This window comes from Poromitra crassiceps, assembly GCF_964638095.1.
Source record: "Poromitra crassiceps genome assembly, chromosome: 8".
NCBI lineage: Eukaryota > Metazoa > Chordata > Actinopteri > Beryciformes > Melamphaidae > Poromitra > Poromitra crassiceps.
In genome coordinates this window covers 43,068,113-43,089,388 of record NC_139629.1, presented here as the reverse complement: position 1 = coordinate 43,089,388, position 21,276 = coordinate 43,068,113, and the positions used below count along the sequence as shown (strand labels likewise).

The following is a 21,276-nucleotide window of genomic DNA, read 5'->3' as shown; positions in this document are numbered from 1 at the left end:
CCCCCGTAGCGAAGGAGGGGCGAGGCGACGAACATGTCGAGTGTACCGGCCATGGCTTTTGTTTGTAGTGAAAAAGATGGCTAGTGACTTTACATAGGTGAAACTTGAAATCCACTTTCATTTAGTGCTAGATTTGATTTTGAGATGCATACATGTAATAATAATAATAATAATAATAATACATTAGATTTATATAGCGCTTTTCTAAATACTCAAAGTCGCTTTAAACACAATAAAATCATTTAATAGATACAGAACATAAAAGAACATAACGATAGTAATAACAATAAAACAGAGTATGTGATTTAAAAATGGATGAGTTGTGATGATGGAGGGGAGGACGATTAGCAGGTGAAGGCGAGGTTGAAGAGGTGGGTCTTGAGGGCCTGTTTGAAGGATGGTAGAGTGGTTGCCTGACGGATGTGGACGGGGAGGGCGTTCCAGAGGGAGGGTGCAGCAACTGAAAAGGCCCCGTCGCCCCAGGTCCGGAGCTCGGTCCATCAAGCTGTTAGTGTCAGCGGACCTGAGGCGACGGGTAGGGGTGTGGCGGAGGAGGAGGTCGGAGAGGTAGGGAGGGGCCAGGTTGTCGAGGGCTTTGTAGGTGGTGAGCAGTATTTTGAAGTCTATCCGGTGTTTGACTGGGAGCCAGTGGAGTTTGTGAAGGACAGGGGTGATGTGATCTCGGCGACGGGTGGAGGTGAGCAGGCGAGCAGCGGAGTTCTGGACATATTGCAGTTTATTGAGAATTGTGTTTGGTGAGCCGTAGAGGATGCAGTTACAGTAGTCGAGTAGATCCATAATACATCATGATGCACGTGTCTGTGTGGCTCAGTGGTTAGCACTGCTGCCTCACAGCAAGAAGGTCCCGCGTTCGAACCCCGGTCCATCCCAGGTCCTTTCTGTGTGGAGTTTGCATGTTCTCCCCGTGTTCGTGTGGGTTTTCCCCGGGGTGCTCCGGTTTCCTCCCACCACCAAAAGACATGTAACTATTTTAGGGTTAATACTCCTGTCAGTGCCCCTGACCAAGGCACTGGCAAAAGAACTGGAGTTGGTCCCTGGGCGCTGCACTGCGGCTGCCTACTGCTCCTAGTTCCTAGTAGAGGATGGGTCAAATGCAGAGGATGAATTTCCCCATGGGGATAAATAAAGGATAACTTAACTTAACTAAAGCCAAAGATTCCACCACTGGAACAAGCTATCCATTTCGGAGGTGCTAATGAATCCTGTCTGGTGTTCCCACCCTGGTGGCTCCACAGCGCTCCGCCTCCAGGAGTGAGCTTGCAAATTTCCTGGCTTTTCACCCCCCAATGTTGTGTGATAAAACACATGTGGAGGCCAAGACAAACAGGACAAAGTGACAGCTGAAATCCTATTGAAATAAATGACATTCCCACATGATTCACGGTTACGTGTAGAATCCATTTCAGTGAGTTTCTTTCAGATCAAGGGCCGCTTCACAAACACTTCGCAGGACAGTATAGATTTATTTGGCCGGCACTAATTTAAGCTGTGTCAACTTTCACGTGTAAATCAAAATCAACGAGTAAAAATATCAGACGTTAATTAAAAGCGAATAAATTCACGTTTGTTTTCACGCTTTACTCCCATAAACCTGATGTTTTTGTCATCCATGCCAGAACAATTAAGTATCCAAGGAGATTTACTGTATATTTTTGACTGCCTATAATGCACATGATTGTCTTGTCATCAATATACATTCACAGTCCTCTAACCTCAGACTCACCAAAAGGTCCCTCTCAGAACCCCCACAAAAACGATAGCCAGCGAGCATGCACGTGTCATGTGACCACTTAACCACATGCGGTCAACTTTCAGACAGCATTCTGTCTCAACAACTATGGTCAGGGGAGTGCAGGCAGAATATGGTCTTCATTTGTGTGGAATTCTCTTCTGTTTCCCAGCCTGGGGAATGCGCTGGAGATTGGGGGTATGGCACAAAACCCTGGCCCTGGGGAATTTGGGAAGGAAGAGAGTGGGGGTCAAGATGAGTCAATATTCAAAGGAAAAAAAGCCTTCGCTGGATACCTCAGAGGGAACGTACATGGACACTTATATAACCTGCAGAGAGATGAAAAGCTGTATAAGAGACTTGGGATCATCACGCAAGAGACAGGCGTAAGAGGGTAAGCTTACTGTATGTAAGCTTACCCTCTAGCAGTCTATGCTTTGCATGTGGGTGGGTGGGTGCGTACTTTGTGTGTGTACCAGTATACCTCAGTCATACACACACAATAGACCCTTTTCACGGCGGCCATTTTGTGTCGAAAAGGCAGGGTAAACAAACACAGGTGCAAGCAAAACAGTAATGAGGGTTTCCAACATCCAATCACGGATCAAAGTAAATGATACGGCTTCAAAAGCACGTCGTTATGACAGCGTGTTGTTTGACAGGGAGGGAACAGACGTGAGAGGAAATTGGGGTTACAGGCTCAGTGATGCAGGTCTGTTTTCATAATAGTGATTTAAGGGGAGCTTTAGCTAAAAAGCCTCAGAAACCCACTGCCGGCCTTATTGCCACTACTTGAGTCTTTCTGTCCACAGGCTGTCTCAAACCAGAGGAAGCTTCCTAAAGTTTGCATTTCTAGGTTGGAAGCCACAATTTGTCAAGTTGTAGTAGGCCTATTGTCGCAATGTAGGACACGGATGCATCTTTTTAAGGTTCCCTTTTGCTGATTTGGAAGGAAGCATACAGAGATTGCTCAAGAGTAAGACATCCAACACCTTGAAACAGCAAAGAAGAATGAAACTTCCCAATAAGCCCACTTTGACTGGAAAAAATACACAAAAGTGCACTAAGTTAAGCGAACCAACATTTATTTACTTTACCAATATTCATACCGCATTTATAATTTCTTTTAAAGTGTTTTGAAAAAGCAGTTTGATCATAGGCTACTGGCTGTTGGCGGAGTGTAACGTTAATTGCAGTCACATGACGTTGCCTGGGAAGGTTGCCTGAAACGATTTATTTCTCAGCTACCTGTGGTCAAAGAAGTATTCCCATATAATGTCCAAACAATCACAATTTATTTACTGTGACCACCCACCCACACATCCCACAGTGACATCGTTTTCATAACTATGCAGTAAATAAACATCATGAACTAATTGAATTGAAATCACAGCAAGAAGGTCCCGGAATACATATTTTTCCTGTCACATGTGGTGCTGTTTATCCATCTCGATGGATTTGTATTCGTTGCCTGGGTTTTGGAGATATCAGCCCTAGAGATTCCTGCCTTCTTTCCAATGGAACTGGATTGCACTTGACTTGTGTTGCTCAAAGTGCCAAAAAAATAAATTTGAAAAACTCAACAGCAATGTCTCTTTCCAGAAATCAGGACCCAGTAAGTAAGGGATAATGGATAGTGAGCCGGTGATTACTGGCGAAATAATGACCGACAGGTGATATTGAGCCCGACGCGCAGCGGAGGGCTTAATCATTCACCTGAAGGTCATTATTTCCAGTAATCACCGGCTCACTATCCATTCCCGCTTAGAACACGGCCTACAACTAAATCATTCAATAATCTGACAAAAATAATTATTCAAATAGATTTCTTAATAGCGTTTTCAACGACAAAGCGGTTTCATTCATATTTGGCACACAAGACACCACAGCTGCAACTGGTTGGCCTAATTAGTAGTGTCTTGCTGACAAAAGGCTCTTATCAACTGATTAATCCAGGTGTGGCAGAGCAGCGGTCGGTTGTCGAGAAATAATGACCGGTGAATCTTGTTGATTGACCAATCAGAATCGAGTATTCAAGAGAGCCGTGTTCTAACTCAAAATAATCCACAGACCTTGTTGTGAGCAGTTTCATGTAGGAACTATTTTCTTTCGACCAAACCACTCCCTCCAGCTGCTAGCTAGTTGCCAGTTTTGTCAACTCTTTCCCAACAAAAGCAGCTATTGGCTGCTCAGAAAGTCGCTAGATGATGTCACACGCTAATTTGCATATCCAATTTTGCACGCCGCGACATAGCCGTTGTGATATAAAGGGCTGACTCCGCCCGCCCAGGCCAGATTCGGCATACGCCGTTATACATGATAAGCAAACCTTATGCACTGTGTGTGTATACGTGTGCAGCACTGACAGGGAGAGAAACCCTAAACGCACCAGTTGACTTTTTTCACAGCAGCCATTTTGTGTCTAAAAGGCAGGGTAAACACAGGTGCAACCAAAACATTAATGAGGGTTTCCAACTTCCAGTCCATTTAGGTGTTCCAGTGCTGTGTTAATGTTTTGGTTGCACCTGTGTTTACCTGCCTTTTAGACACAAAATGTCTGCTGTGAAAAAGGCCCATTTATTTGCAAATGCACTGGATTCAACACATTACTTCCCATGGTCACAAAAAAAAAAACAGATTTGTCGCTAGTCGCTTTTACGATCTAGAAGATGGATAAATAGCACTACAGGTGAGAGAAAATATGCATCTTGGATTTTAGGGTGAGCTGTCCCTTTAAGCTTAAACCCATACCCACTGAGAATGCTGAGAATCCGTGTATCCGCTCAAAAGTGATATACTGAGAAACTAAGCCGCGAAAGGTCAGATTGTGGCTCCAGTCATTCCCACATGGGGCCCCTGTGGATAGATATGTGAGTCAACAATTAAATGACTCCATTTGAACGAGCCCAGCCAGCATTTATAAAGTCTGCTCTCCCTTCCACACACAGCTGTCCCTGGTTTGGCCCATGGGTTTGTTGCTGACTATGAAGCTCAAAAGTGTCTCTTCACGGCACCACGTTGTGTCAAACAGCAGTCATGTTTGGGGTTAAACTTTAGGCAAAGTTCAAATATGCATACGCACATCAGGCAAATCATTTTATTTCTCTTTGCCTTCCACTATTTGGCCTTTCGCTTTATACTATATTATATGATCCTATGAAAATGTGCCCTGTTCACTTATATAAAAATATACTTAAATATACTTGGGGGCAGCAGGGGAAACTACTCCTCTCTGTGCGTGTCGCTGCATTTTCAAATCAACATCTGTACAACACACGCACACACACACATACCCCGATTCCAGTGTAGTCTAATGGTTGTCATCAGTCACTGAGAAGCATTTTAGGCAATCGCACTAAAAATAAACAATCATTTACTATCAAAATAAAATCACCATCCCAGATGATAAGTATTTAATGATTTGTACACATTTCTGCCATATCAACTCTTGTTTGTTTACTTGTTGTACATTTTAATAGGCTGGAAATGCGCCTAATGTTCAACCTTTAAAACATGAGCTAATAACTTAGGAATGAAAGGAACTTTATGGTATGTCATCATCACTAATGTAAACAATGAGAACGATTACTCTGCTGTCAGTGTGTCGAACGAAAAATCATTAACTGTAATTGCTTGCAATTTGTCCGACCCAGAAAAATGAAAACGTTGAATTGAAACAGTTGCGTGGGCGTTGCAACACTGATGTATAGGTTAAGATGCAAGAAAAGTCATAGATGGAGTACAGAGAAGTCGCCTCACAATAATTTTTGAAGAAGAAAATAAGAAGTGATTCTAAGTACTTTGTGTTTGCTGGTTGCTGGGTGCCATTTGGAGTTGGTATAATAGCATAATTAGCAGGCTGGTCTGGTTCATTTAAAATGAAGCAAGGCTTTGAGGTGAGTTTATCCAGATTGACAGGATTACAAGTGTCACAGCAGTTCGCCCCGACACCATGGAGTTACAGTATAAGGTGGCTGATTACCGCCACCCCGCAGGGAACAGATGCATGAACTGTGACTGCAGCAGTTTTTATAGGCCGTGCATGGCTGCTGATTATTGATCCTGTAGCATTCAAATATACAGAAAAGGTTTATGAGCATTTCATGGTGCTACTGATCTGGGCACACTCAATCTCCTTCTGACAGGATGATGTTATTAAAACTTAGACAGGGCCTTAATCTCTGCCTTCTGGCTGGCAGTGATGATTCCAGACCGCTTAATTCCTTCTTCTCTCACTTTCGAGGTGTGTGGAATGCATGGTGGGTGTGTGTGTGTGTGTGTGTGTGTGTGTGTGTGTGTGTGTGTGTGTGTGTGTGTGTGTGTGTGTGTGTGTGTGTGTGTGTGTGTGTGTGTGTGTGTGTGTGTCTTGTATTCTTGTGAGGATAACATGTCCTCCCAAAAGATCAAAAGATTATGAGATCCTCCAAGATGAGGACATTTTGACACTCCTCACTTTTTCAATGGGCTAGTTTAGTGTGTGTGCACTGCACTTGTATTTCTATCCTTGTAAGGATCAGTCCTCCTGAGGACGGAAAGATTATGAAAATCCTAAAAGGATTATGAAAAACATCAAAAGTGAGGAAATTGCTGATCCTCACCTTTCAAGGGTGTGTGTGTGCGCGTGCGTGCGTGCGTGCGCGTGCGTGCGTGCGTGAGTGTGTGACTCAGTTCTGTCAGTTGATCTTTGTGTTAAACTCTAAAATAAATACAGCAAAAGAAAGAGAAAAAAAATTCTTGAAATTATCCAATGATCATAAATTAAAGCAGCAAAAAAGGTTGTGGTTCCTGCAGGGACAGACCCACTGATGCACGCCGGTCTGGACCATCCAGTGCGCGAGGGCTCAATTCACTGTTGCTGGTGTGGTGAGAGAGGCAGCAAGTAGGTCTGTTCTCTCGTTCCTCTGATGTCCGCTTGACACCATCGAGGTGTGTGCGTCAGCCGCGTCCCCTTCTTGCTGTGTGGGCTGTGTGTGAGGTCGGTCTTCGGGTAATCTTCTCCTAGGAGGTCCTCGTTAGGGGCCATTCGAAACCCATTGGCCAGATGTCTCTTAGGGCTTGTCAGTCAGGTGGCGATGCTGCTTGATCTGACCTCGCCTGCAGGAGATTGAGTGTGTGCGTGCCTCGGGCCACTCCAGCCTGTTGCTGAGTCGTTGGGACGCACGGGATGGGTGAGGCGCACGCTGTGCTTTGCGCTCGGTGTTAATGATACCTTGTTTGTCACTCTGCTCCCGGGTCTCTTCGGCCAGCTGCCTTAGAGACCCGGCCCTGCAGTTGGCTGACATTGGAACCTGCCTCCTTGTCGGTGGACAGGAGGAGGGTTAGCGTCATGGTCTGCACTCCGCCTCAGTAGTAGGCAAATGAATTGCCAGAAGTTGCAGCCTGTGAGAAATCGAATGATGGTTACGTATTGTAACCCTCATATGATCACAGGTGAAGCCTTCAAGCTGGAGTCCTGTCCTAGCTGCCGCTCCAACTGGCGCTGTCTGTGACCGGATTTGAGTTGGGCCGGCTCCGCCCTCACCCATTGGCTGACGTGTCTCTCAAAAATTCAGTGTGCTGTCCTCTCATCTCATCCCCCTGAAGTGTGAAGGCAAACTGATTGCCAGAAGGCTCCACTTGATCATATAACTAAGGTTACAATCAGGGCCGTAGCCAGGGATTTCGGGCCCCATGAAAGGATATCACATCGGGCCTTCGGACGGCGGTGGAAAAGTTTGGCCATTTGGGGCCCCTGTCAGTCAAGGGCCCTTGGAATCGTCCACACTCCCCCCCCCCCCTGGCTACGGCCCTGGTTACAATACATAACCACCGGTTATGTAGCCTGGGTAAACCCAGCCCCCAGTGACCTGCTCTCAGGCTTACCCTGCTTACAGTCACAAGGTAGTGACTGAGAACTCTGAGAGCAGGTCACGTGGCGGCTGGGTTCACCCAGGCTACCGGTTATGGTCCCATCCCGAAGACATAGGCCTTCATAATCAAAATTGCAAATGGACACATTTGAATAGTTGGATCATATTTGTCCACTGCTCTATAATACAGTAGCATACTCTTTCAGTAGGCTATATCTCCCTGCTTCTGTAAACGTGTTTGTTTTGTAGCCTACATCTTTGTTGAGCTTTTGGATGAGCTCATTCTATTACATTGTAGCCTACTTCGTGCTGATCTGAAAGAGGAGGAGGAGGGGTGTGTGGGCGTGTATTGTAAGCTATAGCCTGTGCAAAGCATATTTCATTGTAGGCGGAGTGACTTTGAGGAGCATCACTCGTCGCTCCACACTCAGCGCAGCTTTAAAACACACTGAGCTAATTGGCTCGGGGGTTTAGGAGGCGGAAGCGTACATTCCTCCTCACACTGCAGGTTACACGCATGGTTACACGCAGGATTTATGACAGGACGTCAAATATGAAAGGAATTGTGCGAAAGCTATCCGCTGATCGAGGGGTTATTTCACGTCTGGATCATACGAGATGAGCGGCGCAAGAACATCTCGAGAGAAGTTTATGGACGTTGTTTCCTCGACGTTGATTGGAGATTCGTTTATGTGTGCTACATCTTCATAATGCTTGATTTCGGGAATATCTGATATGGCAAGGATATCCATCGACCCGAGACTCGTGCTTTTCACAACACTGGCATTAATTGTTTTACAAGGTAGGCTACGTAGCTCCCCAGCAAACTTTCGCATCTTTCTGCATAGTTTTTTTTTTTGTGATCTAAAGAACGTTTTTTTCCCCCCCTCCTCTTCTTGTTTGTACATATTTCTCATACAAGGTGTGTTGGCGTCGGGTGCCTTGGTCAGACGCGAAGTCAAACCTGTCGGATCTCGCAGTGCGTTTGGCTCCCGGGGATCCCAGGTTTTACCGCAGTCTGAGGGAACGGAGGCGAAGGCACGCTTCAAGCGCTGCACCTGTTATTCCTACAAGGATAAAGAGTGCGTCTACTACTGTCACTTGGATATCATCTGGGTCAACACTCCCGAGTAAGACAGAGCCATTTATTTCATTTCATTTCATGTCATTTCATTTCATGTTTTAACCCATGAGCTGGGATTAGGATTATCCAGCTGTTTTATCAAATAACTCAAACCAATATCTAGCACAATCGCTGCAATATTATATTGGGTCTGCAACATTGTCCACAGCCTAAAGATGAAGAGCTTTTAGTGCTGCTTTTAGTATAGCTATTTGCCTGTGACATGTAGCCTAGTCAGCACATTTATAACAAAGTAGCCTAGGTGGGAGGCTGGTTTGTGCAACTCATGCACAAAAGCCAAAACATTATTATAATAAACTATGTCCAGTAATCGCTCCCCTAAAGGCCCCAAACAGTACAGTTCAAGTCATAGCAAGTCCAACAGCAGTAATTATTACCCTTCAAGTCCAAAACTCTCTCTCTCACACTCTCTCTCTCTCTCTCTCTCTCTCTCTCTCTCTCTCTCTCTCTCTCTCTCTCTCCTATCCCTGCCTCTTCACTCCATATAGCCTACTTCATCCTTTCTTCATGCCTCCATAGGGGATTTTGATGACTGTAGGCTATGATCTAACTATGATCTTTAGGGGTATTTTCAGTCATATTATTTAGTTACTGCTTTCTATGCTGGTCACTGTCCATGGTGCTGATACTGCAGAACAGAAAATGGTATTTTCGAGTTCAAGTTCTTTTTCTTTCTTTCTTTTAATGCATATAAAAAAAAAGATACATTTCAATGCAATGAAAGCTTGTGTCCTGCATGGCTCTTACAAAATCACACATGAATAGCACATAAAATAGCACCGAGCACTTAATTTCTAACAGAAGAAGAAATAAAGTGCTGGATGCATTACACCCACAAAAAGGAGTATTGGAGGAGGTTGTGATCACCTATTTCTTAAACTTGTCAGTATTCGGGAATACACAATGCCTCCTCACACTCTGGACTGCCATAAACGGCTACAGCAGATTGCTCTGCTAGAAACGTGCAGATTTCTTGCACTGGAAAATGAGCTCACTTCAAATGTCTTCAGTCGGTGAGTTAAAACAGCCTAGAACTCAAGTTGAGTGCTAATAAAGTTGCCAGCATTTAATGATTCCATATAACCAGCCAGCACTCAGGCTCCAGCACCCCCAAAGCCTCGCTCTTCAATTCTCCCCCCTCGTCCCCCTCGCCCATGTCCCCCCTCTTCAACTCCCAGACGTCCTCTCCGCCTCCCTGCTTTCCTCAACCTTCACCCAACCTGGAGGTGTTTCATTTTCAGTTGTATTCATTTGTACACTGTAAAAACGGAAACAGATAGAAAATGCAAACAAGAAAATAATGTGCAGGTGCCAAGCGCACTGTGTCACACCAGCGCTGCTGATGTCAACACTTGAGTAGCAAACAACTGTTAATAATAATAATAATAAGAATTTATTTATTTTATATAGCGATTTTCAATGACCCAAAGCTGTTTACAGTAAGAGTCGACAGAAAACGAGAAAAATAGAAACAAGCAACAGGCAACAGATACAAAACAACAATTAAGATGTCTAGTCAGGGATAATATGGAAAAACAGAGGGCCTTGGGGTCCCTGCTACAATGTAGCTGGGACTCCCATATCAAGCTGGGACCCAATAGCATGTTTTCAGGTGACGTCACGTCAAGGAGCGAGACCATTTTGGCTTGTTTGCAAACCAGGTGATCATGCTTGGGGGCAACAATCAGGTGAAGCTGCTTTTAATTATGCTTGCCTTCCGCTAAATCATCTGTCTGCAGATGTAACAGGTTTAGTTTATTTATTTATTTTGTGTATCTTAAATATTTGATCTCTATCTCTTTCTTTCTTTTTTAATGTCATTTTAAAATAGTTGTAGTCTTGTGACGTTTCATACCAAATTTCAATCAGAAGGCTGCCATATCCGCATAACCTGATCAGCCCGTGACGCCAGTCAAGTTTAAGTATGACATCAGTTATGACGTCAGTTCATCCTAGTATACAGTATATAGCGAGGGATTCTCTATCCTAGCCTATTCAGATGCCCTCCTCTCACCTCAAGAGGAGCGCCACCTGGCAAGGGAGTCATACGCCAAAGTAGTTGCCATGCTTGCCATTTGCTAAATAAATCCGCTTGTTAAATCTTACCGACTGGCCTCTCATGATTGAACTTTTTTTTATGTGAAGCACAATGTATTTGCCTTGTGTATGAAATGTGCCATACAAATAGTTTGCCTTGCCTAGTATTTATTGATACCGGGCTTGAATCTTCTCCTCTGCGCTCCACATGTTAACTCTACTTAAATCTTGTGAAACTTGAAGACCTGCCAAAATACATGACATCTGCATGACAGATACAGATACATTAAAACTGTTCCAGTACCACTATAGGTAGGAGGGGGGCGATGTTCTAATGAAGTTGTGCACACATTCATTTCGATAACATCTCATGTGTGCAATAGGTATCAGTGAAGTATGATATCTGAATACATTGTTAAACCAAAAATAATGTAATAAATGCTCATGCTAAGCAGTCACCACTTTGTGGCAAGCCATACATTTATTCATGTGTAAGAGAGAATGTGGTATGGACTTGTTCAATGAACATATGAAAGTAACTAAAGAGAGGCCGTGAAGCTGAATGGACAGAGATCAGAGAGAACTTCTGATCTATCATGCAGAGCTGGATAATGGTCGACAGAAGGTGAAAGATATGCGTCTTAGTCTTCATAGTATATTAGATTATAGCTACACTGACCAGCCAATACGTTAAAACTCGGTTTTACACTCCCCTGGAGGCTACAATGAATGAACCAGAGCTACCCACCCTCGAGGAACCGCCAGGGCCTCTCTTCTCCACTTTCATGCATGCTTTGGAGCGCCACAGGCCAGCATCATTTGATCCACCAATGGAGCTCCCTTTACCCCACAATCAACCACCAAATTCAGACTGATTATCACCGAGAACCAGGCTGCCTCTGGAGCTCACCAGGCTGGAAGCCCCTATAGCTGGGTTTAGTTAAGGGGGCTCCAGACCCCTGCTTTGGCCGAATTTGAGGCATCAAACTGGGGGGGTTTAATGTTTTAGCTCGCTGGGATTTCGGTTTATTGGAAATCCCTCCTTGAGGTTTTCCAGGTAATAAAGTTTTACTGCTACTTTTATATCTTTAGTCTGACTCACTGGAAGCAGGCTGCAGGAGCACGCTCTGCCGCTCAGTCAGAGCGGAAGGGAAATCCCTTTCTGCTCCCTGCAAGCCCTGCCATTGGCTCCTTCTGCTCCCTGCAAGCCCTGCCATTGGCTCCTTATGCTCCCTGCAAGCCCTGCCATTGGCTCCGACCATTTCTGTTGGAGCGAAAGGAAACCCCTTTCCGCTCCCCGCGTGTCGCTCAAATGCCTCCACCGCTGTCAAACAACAACAACGCTAGCTAGCAAGCTAGCAACCTACACACTGAAAATGGCCTGTTTTTAACGAAGATTTGTATCGTGCAATAACGCAGGCCTGCTTGGTACTTTTGGTGGATGGTTGTAAAGATAACGGAGTCCCCCCCCCCCCCCCCCCCCCCCCACTATGCCAGAGTGAGAGTAAGAGGAGCCAGACTCTCTCCTGTGCTGGTGCAGATAGCCTGGCAAGAGATAGCCTGGCAAGCAAGACTACTATGTCTTTGTATGTTTGCAGCTTTTTGTCAGTATGTAAAATTAATTACTGGAACTGAATTGTTAGAAATTACTATAAGTGAGTGAGAATTTTTAGATTCACATAAAACTTTAATTTGCCGGAGAGGCACACTGACTCTTCATGCAAAATGTTTTATGTTGCATCTACAGGTGTGTTGAACCAGGAAACAACCTACTGTAATACATAGCTTCCTACTGGCATAAAGTTGCCGTTGTTCACATTGCCTGATTGTATGGTGACAGACAGACATACCACAGATTACTACCTTAACACATCATTCTCTAGGGAACGCTTCTCTGCGGCTTGGCAAGACACTAGGAAAGCATTCTTGCTTCTCTTCTTTCTGTTTGTGCCAGGACTGCCGTTGGCTGTTTCAGGTACACACGGCCCCACTTTATTCCCGTCTTCGCAAGTTGGGACAAATGTTGTGGTGGTATAGTGGCACGTTGTTTAACGTGCATATCGTTGTTTTTTTCTTCTTCTTCTTCTCTCTTTTTTTCAAACGTGTGTAGACAAGTGTGTGTTATGCTGTTTATGAAATGATATCAGGGAAATCTTGAGTGTGCAAAGTGAACGAGGAGGGTGCAACCTCCCAGAATGTTGAAGCGCCTGGGGCAAAACTATCATCCCCAACTGCTCACTGGCTAACAGTGAAAGGCTGTGGTAATTAGGTGTAAGTGAGGATGTAAGTCACTCACGTTCTCTTCTGTTGTGACTCATATAAATACAAATGCTTTTACCCAGCTTTGCCTGGTTGTGTAACAGAGAGTTACGTCAGTGTTCCTTTTCCCACCCTTCTCACACTGTGTGTGTCTGTACCTGTCAGAAGCATTTTGACGACCACATACAGTAACTTTTTGACGATTGTAAAGTCGTTCATTGAAACTTTTAATACAATCAATAAATGTAAATTGGAGCACCGGAGGAGCTGTAAATTCAGAGCGCTGCAAGTGTCCCCCTGTCACTGCTCATGGCCAGAGAAGCTGAAGCCCACCTTGTTTTTTAAGGTCAATTTTATTCTGACCCCCCCCCCCCCCCCCCCCCCCATTTTCTACCCAATTGTACAGTACTTGGCCAAAAAGAGTTTTCTCAGGACCTGTGTAGACATGTGATTAGGACTGAAAGCTGTCCACAGTTACATAAAGCCTATGCAGTCACATTTGTGTTACTTTGACTTTTTGGCCATCGGTCACCTTATTGGTACCAAGATCATCTCCCAAGATCATCTCTATGTCTCCAGTCGCCAGTTCTGTCCGGTGCGCATGCGCATGCTAAGGCTTGTTACTCGTGTTATCAGAAAAGTAAGACAATTGTTGTGGCTCTCTAATGCTGGATCATTAGTGACTAGCTGGAATGATGATTTTACTAATGATGATGCTTACTAACCAGCTCTAATGCTGGATGCTACAAACCTGACAGGTTCAGACACATGTCTAAACCGGACAGACCTGTTGAGGAGATTGGTCAAATAGAGAGAAAATTGGACCAAAAAACCCCCTGTTTGAATGGAAAAGGGTGTCTCATCTCACGAGACTTTGCCTAACTTGTCAGCTAAATCTGACATGTAGGCTAATGTTAAAATGGGAGAGAATCTCTGTACTTGTAGAGAGCGAAAGTTTTTTGTGCTGTTGTCATTCATTCGTAAGGCACTGTGCTTAAAGGATGGCTTTACCGGTAATCAACCCACTTTATATCATTAATAATCTCGGTAATATAAGCACATGGGCAGTGTTTACCTCTCTGTGTTTTCCTCATGGAGATCTCCCATTTCCTCCTCTGCCAAAGCGCTCCGTTCTGACGCGTTGTACGTCACAACGCGTCAGAACGGAGCTGCGGAAGTTCTGCTGGAGAGGCAGAATCTGCTCCAAGGGTGACTGTTATTGTCTATTTTTTATTTTTAAGTATGCGTGCATCTGAATTTGCATTGAGAGCCTTAACGAGCCTTAATGACTTGCAGCTGGTGGGGGCGGAGTTTCTTCAGACAGCAGCAGTGAGCATTTTCTCCTTGAGGTAAACCGAGAGAGAAGGCAAAACACTGCCCATGTGCATATTACCAAGATTATATATGATACAAAGTGGGTTGATTACCGGTAAAGCCATCCTTTAAACTGAGGATTGAGATTGAAGCATAGCTATCTACTGGAGATGCAGAGGTGATTTTGGTACTAATTCTCTCCTTTATAAGTGTAACTAGAAATATTGTGCACTTCACGCTCATTTCTAGCTCCGCACGCTTCACACGTGCGCAATCCCAATTTGTCTAAAGCTGCGTTCACACCGACCTATTAAAGTTTTTCGCTGGCATCGAGTTTACATACAAAGTCAATGCAAACGAGCGATTGAGCGTATATTCGCCTGGGAGAAAAATTGCTGGGCGTCCGAGCGACAGAGACAGAGCGATAGGGAGAAAATACGCTCGTCGCCCCAGATGAAATATCCCAACTCGAGCGAAATTACGCTGGCATCAGTCGCTCGCTGTTCAACGCTGATTGGCTGCCGTGTGAGAGTGAGTCAAGGATCACACTGGCTTGGAACAAACCGCTGGTTTATTGTGTGGCACCAAACCGCATTGACAGCTGATTGACAGGCTGACGGCTGACAGGAAGTGAAGTCTGTACTACCGGTATAGAGCTCGCATTAGGAGCACGCTGATAGGCTTAGCTTGGAAAACAACTACGGTGGCTCGTAGTGGACAAATATCATGACATTGCGTAACGTTATAGCCCCCAGATGTCCGTCAATTATTGTGCCTGTTGACGAGCGATTTAAACACAGCGACAGAGCGATTCCAAAGGGTTGAATTGAGCGACAGAGAGAAAAATAAATATCTTGGTGTGAACACAGCTTTAGTGCAGTATGCAGCGCAGCGATCACATCAACAGCAGAAGATGAATCAAGACAGAAAACAATCTCAAATTCTAAAGTGCAAAGTGACATATAATGGGGGGAGGGTAGGATAGTGTCCATGGGGGAACCCCAGCTGTTTGCCGAGTCGGTTGTGCTCAGGGGGGCAGGGAGGGGCCAAGTCCTGATTTGTGGGGGCTTTTAAGTCTCATTGAATAGGCAGATGGCAGTTGGGTAGAAGCTGTCCCTGTGTCGAGAGGTTCTGGTACTGCGGACCCCAGGAAGGTTAGCGGCTGCTTTGCAGCAGCTAATGGGGATCCTAATAAAACTCTAAAACTCTAAAACTGCCAGACATCTGTCTTCTGGCATGGGGGAGGACCCTGAAGAGTTTGTGTCCTGGGTGGGTGGGGTCGGCCAAGATTTTCTGAGACCGTTTGAGCATTCTGGCAGTGTGTAGGTCCTGAAGGGATCATGGCAGGCTGCGCCCGACCACCTTTTCAGCACGGTGGATGATGCACTGCAGTCTGGAGATATCCTTGCGGCGGGCCAGCAGCAGCATACCAGACGTTGATGAGGAGGTGAGGATGGACTCGACGGTGGTGGTGTAGAAAAATGCCAACGCTGCCTTTGGCACCTTGAACTTCGTCAGCCGCCGCAGAAAGTCCATCCTCTGTTGTGCCTTCTTGGTGACAGCTTTGATGTTCAGCTCCCATTTCATGTTCTGGCTGATGATTGAGCCCAGGAAGCGACCCAGGGTGATGGGGGGGAAAGATAACCGAACCAAAACTATAATCCTGGTGGTTGGCAGAGAACTTTAAAACAATGAAGTCAATGAATGAAGTCTGGCCTAAGGTCAGTAACATACTGCAGCTGTCCTAGGTACCGCAAAAATGTACAAACATCATCATTTAACAAATTAATTGTCAAAGTTTCAATATAAAATATACTATAAACTATAAAGATAGGCTCAAGCTCTGGCCCCTGCGCATTTTTGCGCATGTGAGGAGTGAAGTCTGAATTGATTATCCATTACTCGTGTACGTCTGTGAAGGGAATTAAAAGTGTCAAAGTGTTGAAAATAAAGGAAGACAGAATGTTTTACTTAAGCAAAACAAAGATGGCCACATTTGTTTTTCATCTAAGCCTGAAACTCCTAAGGCCACAAACATCTTCTCTGAGATGACAGGAATTCCAAAGTGAAGTCCCTGAGGGAGTGTCAGAGTGATGTGAAGAAGAGGGAGGGAATGCCAGCCTGACACTCAGGAATCAAGGGTGCCATCCAGATGGCATGGCTGTATGTGTAGAGCGATGTCATAAAATTGATCTCTTGAAGTTACATTTCAAGCTTGTCATTCAATCTTACCAAACCTGCTGCCTGTCTTGTTTTTGTTTTACTCCAGTACCATTTTCCATTACCATGGTCACTTAAAGCAAACGTATAGGACATTTCACAGAACTGTTTTACTGTCTCTGAACGATCATAGGCCTAGAAAGCCACTGAATTAACATGACCTTTGTAAAACCTTTGTTCAAATGTATGACTTTCTGAATCTTAAATGTAAGCTCATGTTGGAGTGGGAGAGAGTCCCTCTACAATGGTGCAATGTATCATTTTGCCTTCATTCATGTGTTTCAGTGATGGTGTGTATGTGTATGTATCTGTGGTTTAGATCTCCTTTGAAATCTGAACCACAGACGATGTGGTTTAGATTGAATTCTTCATACTGTGCAAAGTGAGGACAGAGGACTGGCAACCTGTTGAGGGTCACTGGAAAACATTTCCAGGCTTCAGGATTCTCTGAAGCTGCCATACATTACTTTCCACTTGGGTTGGTCCAGTATGGTGCCTTTGAAGGCCAAGACCCGTACCAATGACCATATTCAATATCTGACAAATAAAATCAAATGAAAAACATATTATAGGTTTGTTTTTGTTTATATGTAGCTGTCAGGGCGGAACCTTAATCAAATCAATTACATCACTGGCAAAAATGCCATATCTCACAAAAGGACAATATTACCCCAATAGGCCTATATCAGCAAAAGAATATTGATCTAACCCTAGTTTACACTCATGCACTAGTACTGACCAAAGTCAGTTGTTTAGATAAGACCCTATCCTTTCAAGCCTTGGATAATTACAGCAATATACTATGAATATGTTTACCAAGGTGTTTAGGCTTTTCATGGCCTCATTCAAATGAATGGGAAGTAAAAATCTGAACACTACAACTCATCCCAGCTGTATCGGATCTTGGGGAGTAACGGTAATTTATAGTCTGGCTTTCATCGCGGTCAAGTGCCAAATTCCCCCATGTTAAAACGAAGTGGAATATTGCTTTCTAGAATTCAGTTGCTTCCTTTGAGATGTGTGTTGTGAAGATAAACACAACATGTCTATCATTATGTGAACCTGTATGTGGTTTCGTATTGTTGCCAGTGACTCAATTAAGGAACAATTTTGCCTCATTATTTTAGATTGCTTTATAGAATTCAGTTGCTGAATTGTTTAGAGATGTGTTGTGAAGATAAACACAATTATGTGAACCTGTAGTGTGGTAAAGTTGCCAGTGACTCAATAAAGGACCAATTATTTTTGCATTATTCAAATATGGCTTCTGCTTCATGTTTCTGCCTCTTAGACGCATGGTGCCCTATGGAATGTCGAGCTACCGCGGACCTCAGAGACTCCGACGTGCTGCTGCCGGACTGTCCCTTGAACATGAGTCGATGAGCAGCCAGCGCTGCGTTTGTGCCAGCCTTGAGGCAGATCCTGGGTGCCATGACTTCTGTCAGTCAAGGTAAGTCTGTCTCATCCAGGACTCCATGAAATTTTGTGGAAAGGTTGGTCATGGGGCAAGGACGAACTGAGTAACCATCCATGCCCACAGAGACCTTTAATATATTTATATATATATAGAGAGAGACACTCCACTGCCGGCTTCGCCAATAATAAGAAATGGTACTCTTCCGGTCTCCTAAATGGGCGTGGTCATCAGCTTGTGATTGGCTGCCTGTCAATGGTATGAAACTTCATTGGCTGACCAGTCTCCTAAGTGGGCGTGGCAGTGGCGATACCTCCGTGGCACAGATGCAAGAAGTGACTGGAAGTTGGGGTGTCTTGCTTTGATATCCCATCGTCTTTGATGCCAATGGGCGTGTCCAATCACTAAAAGGCGGCAAACTTCCAAATGGATTCACGTAACACCACGAAACTTTGTAGAAAGGTTGGTCATGGGCCAACTTAGAACCATTTAACTTTCCACGCCCACTGGCCAAAAGGGGGTGTGGCAATGGGCGTTGCAATCACAAAAAGCTGCCTAACTTGCAAACAGATTCACATAACACCACAAAACTTTGTAGAAAGTTTGGTCAGGGGCCAAGGATGAACTGCTTAACTTTCCACGCTCACGAGCCAAAAGGAGGCATGGCAAGTTCCAAACGCCTTTACGTAACAGCAGCACGCCATGGCGGAGGTATGCACTCTACCAAGTGCCCTCTAGTCAATTATGTTTCCATCCAACTGTCAAGCCAATTTAAGCAACCTTTTGAAATGTCAATAATAGTATGCCAAAGTTTCTATCAACTGGATTGAAGTGAATAAATAGTCTTCCTAACCGTACATGTAGACAAAATCCAATCACTTGGCTTGTGGGTGTTTCACTGGTCATGTTCTGGCTCAAACACTCAGACGAATTCTCAGTTTGTCTAACATCATTAGACCTCTTTGGTTGTTTATCAGTTTATTTACAGTAATCTTGCCCAAATATAATCCATAGTCATATGTCTTGAAAAGGCAATCTTGAAGTTTTGCTTTACCCTAATGGGTACAACTATATCTACATTTTAAACAAAATTAACATTGAATGGGGCGTCTTCCTGCACAAATTACTTTTGGAGAGACAATAGAATTAAGGCATACAAATCAACATGGTGCTGTCCAATCAGAGAAATGTTGACATTTTCTGGAAAACGGAAGGTCATATCGCGATGCCTCTATAGGCCTATATATGTATTTTTTCACCCCGAATCCAACGCCGCCATCTTTGAGTCTCTACGAGTTACGGTTGCGGAGATATGTCCGGCATGCATAGGACTACAGGAGAGAGATAGAGGACAGCGGGGGGTTGGGGGCTCCAAGTTACTGACCAAACACTTTATTTCAGTGATTGCTGTCAGAATATAGAGCCATTTAACACTTATTTTAACACAAAAACATTGCTGAATGCAGCTTTATAATAATTATAATATTAATTATCTCTTTCCTTCTTCATTCAAAGACAAATTCCAACTAACAACACAAATTTATAGACAGGGAAGAACGGAAGAACCCAATACTTTTTTGCACAAATGTGACTGGTTTCACACCGTGACTCTGTATACAACCTACTCATTTGCATAATATTAAACTTTTTCAAGTGTTGCTTGTTGCATTGTGGGCCTGGTTCATGTTGCCACCTAGCCTGGCGTTCCTGATTGGCCAACTTGCGCTGTCAATCACAGGGCACTGAGCGCAGTCGCTGATTGGCTCTTCCACTTCCACTTTGCAGTTTCTGCTTAAAGAACATGGTGCAGGTTTAAAAAAAATCTGAATTGACATTTTTGGCTCATGATTACAGTGAAAACTCTCCAAAAAGACAAAGATCCCCCCCCCCCACACACACAGGCCCCCAGGGTATAAATATGGAGGAAAATGTGGCATTTTATAAATGGGCGTGTGACATAACAACAGGAGTGACATCACAAGAGGAAAATGTTCTGCTGGGGCTGACACAGGGATGCAAAGTCATGGAGAGTGAAAAAAGGTGACAGATACCAGGGCAGACATAAAACCACTCAGAAATCCTCATATTTTGGGCTGATGTGAAAATGTGACTGTCACCTAAAGGTGACTATTTTGCATCCCTGTGACATCACAAAAGGTAGTTCCATGAAATGGACCAGTGCCCCCTGCTGGTTACAAAAACTAGTCTAAACGCAGCTATGTGTGATTGAAAAAAACGTTTTTTTATTCCCAAATTCCATTGCTATATACCCCTTCCACATATTAATGCAATGTGGTCTCCAACCTGCACCATGCCCTTAGCCCTCCCAGGGCTTGAGGCCAGATGGTCCCGCAGAAGAACCAAATGAAATGTGAGTTCACGTGAGCGGCTGGTTAACCAGGCTACAGTACCTGCCACCTATGTCATCACTCACTTCGCACAGACCATCAATGAAGGCCTTGTGAAACGGCACCTGGTGTGCAGCTGGCCTGAACATGTAGCTGCATCATCAGGGAGGGGGGGCGGGGGACACACATCCAGAGAGTCTTTATACATAATTATTTCTTCCACAAATATATTTTCACGCAATGTATGCCATAATCTTTTTAATTACCAAAAGAAAATTCCACCTAATAATTAACAATTTAAGTATTGTTTTATGTGTGTGCAAAATCATAATTTGCATAGCAATAGTCAGATGGAAACCCAGCTATTGGTGGACCAGTGTGCAGTAATTATTTTTGATTGTTCTAATCCCAAATGTAGCGCCCTGCAAAGTGCACCACACAGGACCGTCTCCAGGGTCCCCGGATGACGATTCGGCGGGCTCTCCATCCTCAGGTCTTCTCCTCAGGGGACTGGACCCTCCCTCTCCTCTTTGCCCCCAGCTCCCCATTTGGCACAAGCGACTCCACAGGTATACTCACGTTGAAGGGGAGAACTTTGGAGCGCAGCACTGCCGACATTCCATGGCACCATGAATCTCGGTGCAAGTTCCTTCAGGCCGAGCGGCTTCCCGTGAACTCCGGAGCAAATTCGATACCGATCCCCGGAGGCTATCCCCTGTTTTGCTCTCTCATGAGACTAGTATCAGGATGACTTTTATCGCAATACAATAGTCAAAGACATGACATCCATCGGGCACGATCAAGCACACCGTGGAGTCAAGAAACGACATAGGAAGTGGGAGTAAGGCCAATTATTTTGAACAGAACTGATGCCTTTCAGCTCTTCCTGCATCAACATCCCCAAACAATCGAGAAGCTCCTGGCAATCTGTATCATGGAAC

The 21,276-nt window shown here is 44.5% G+C and overlaps 1 protein-coding gene across 1 annotated transcript in view; it reads left to right on the top strand.

Moving 5' to 3' along the window:
* The window catches only part of LOC310780730 (endothelin-3-like), a gene marked incomplete at its 5' end in the record, with an annotated part of 29,370 nt that extends 8,481 nt beyond the window's left edge, over positions 1 to 20,889 (top strand). The window contains 3 exons of the mRNA XM_083641239.1: positions 8,522 to 8,729; positions 17,865 to 18,023; positions 20,754 to 20,889. Of these exons, the coding sequence (XP_083497365.1) occupies positions 8,522 to 8,729; positions 17,865 to 18,023; positions 20,754 to 20,802 (416 nt within the window). The 3' untranslated portion in view covers positions 20,803 to 20,889. The remainder of the gene's footprint in view (positions 1 to 8,521; positions 8,730 to 17,864; positions 18,024 to 20,753) is intronic.
* Positions 20,890 to 21,276: the final 387 nt, after the last annotated feature.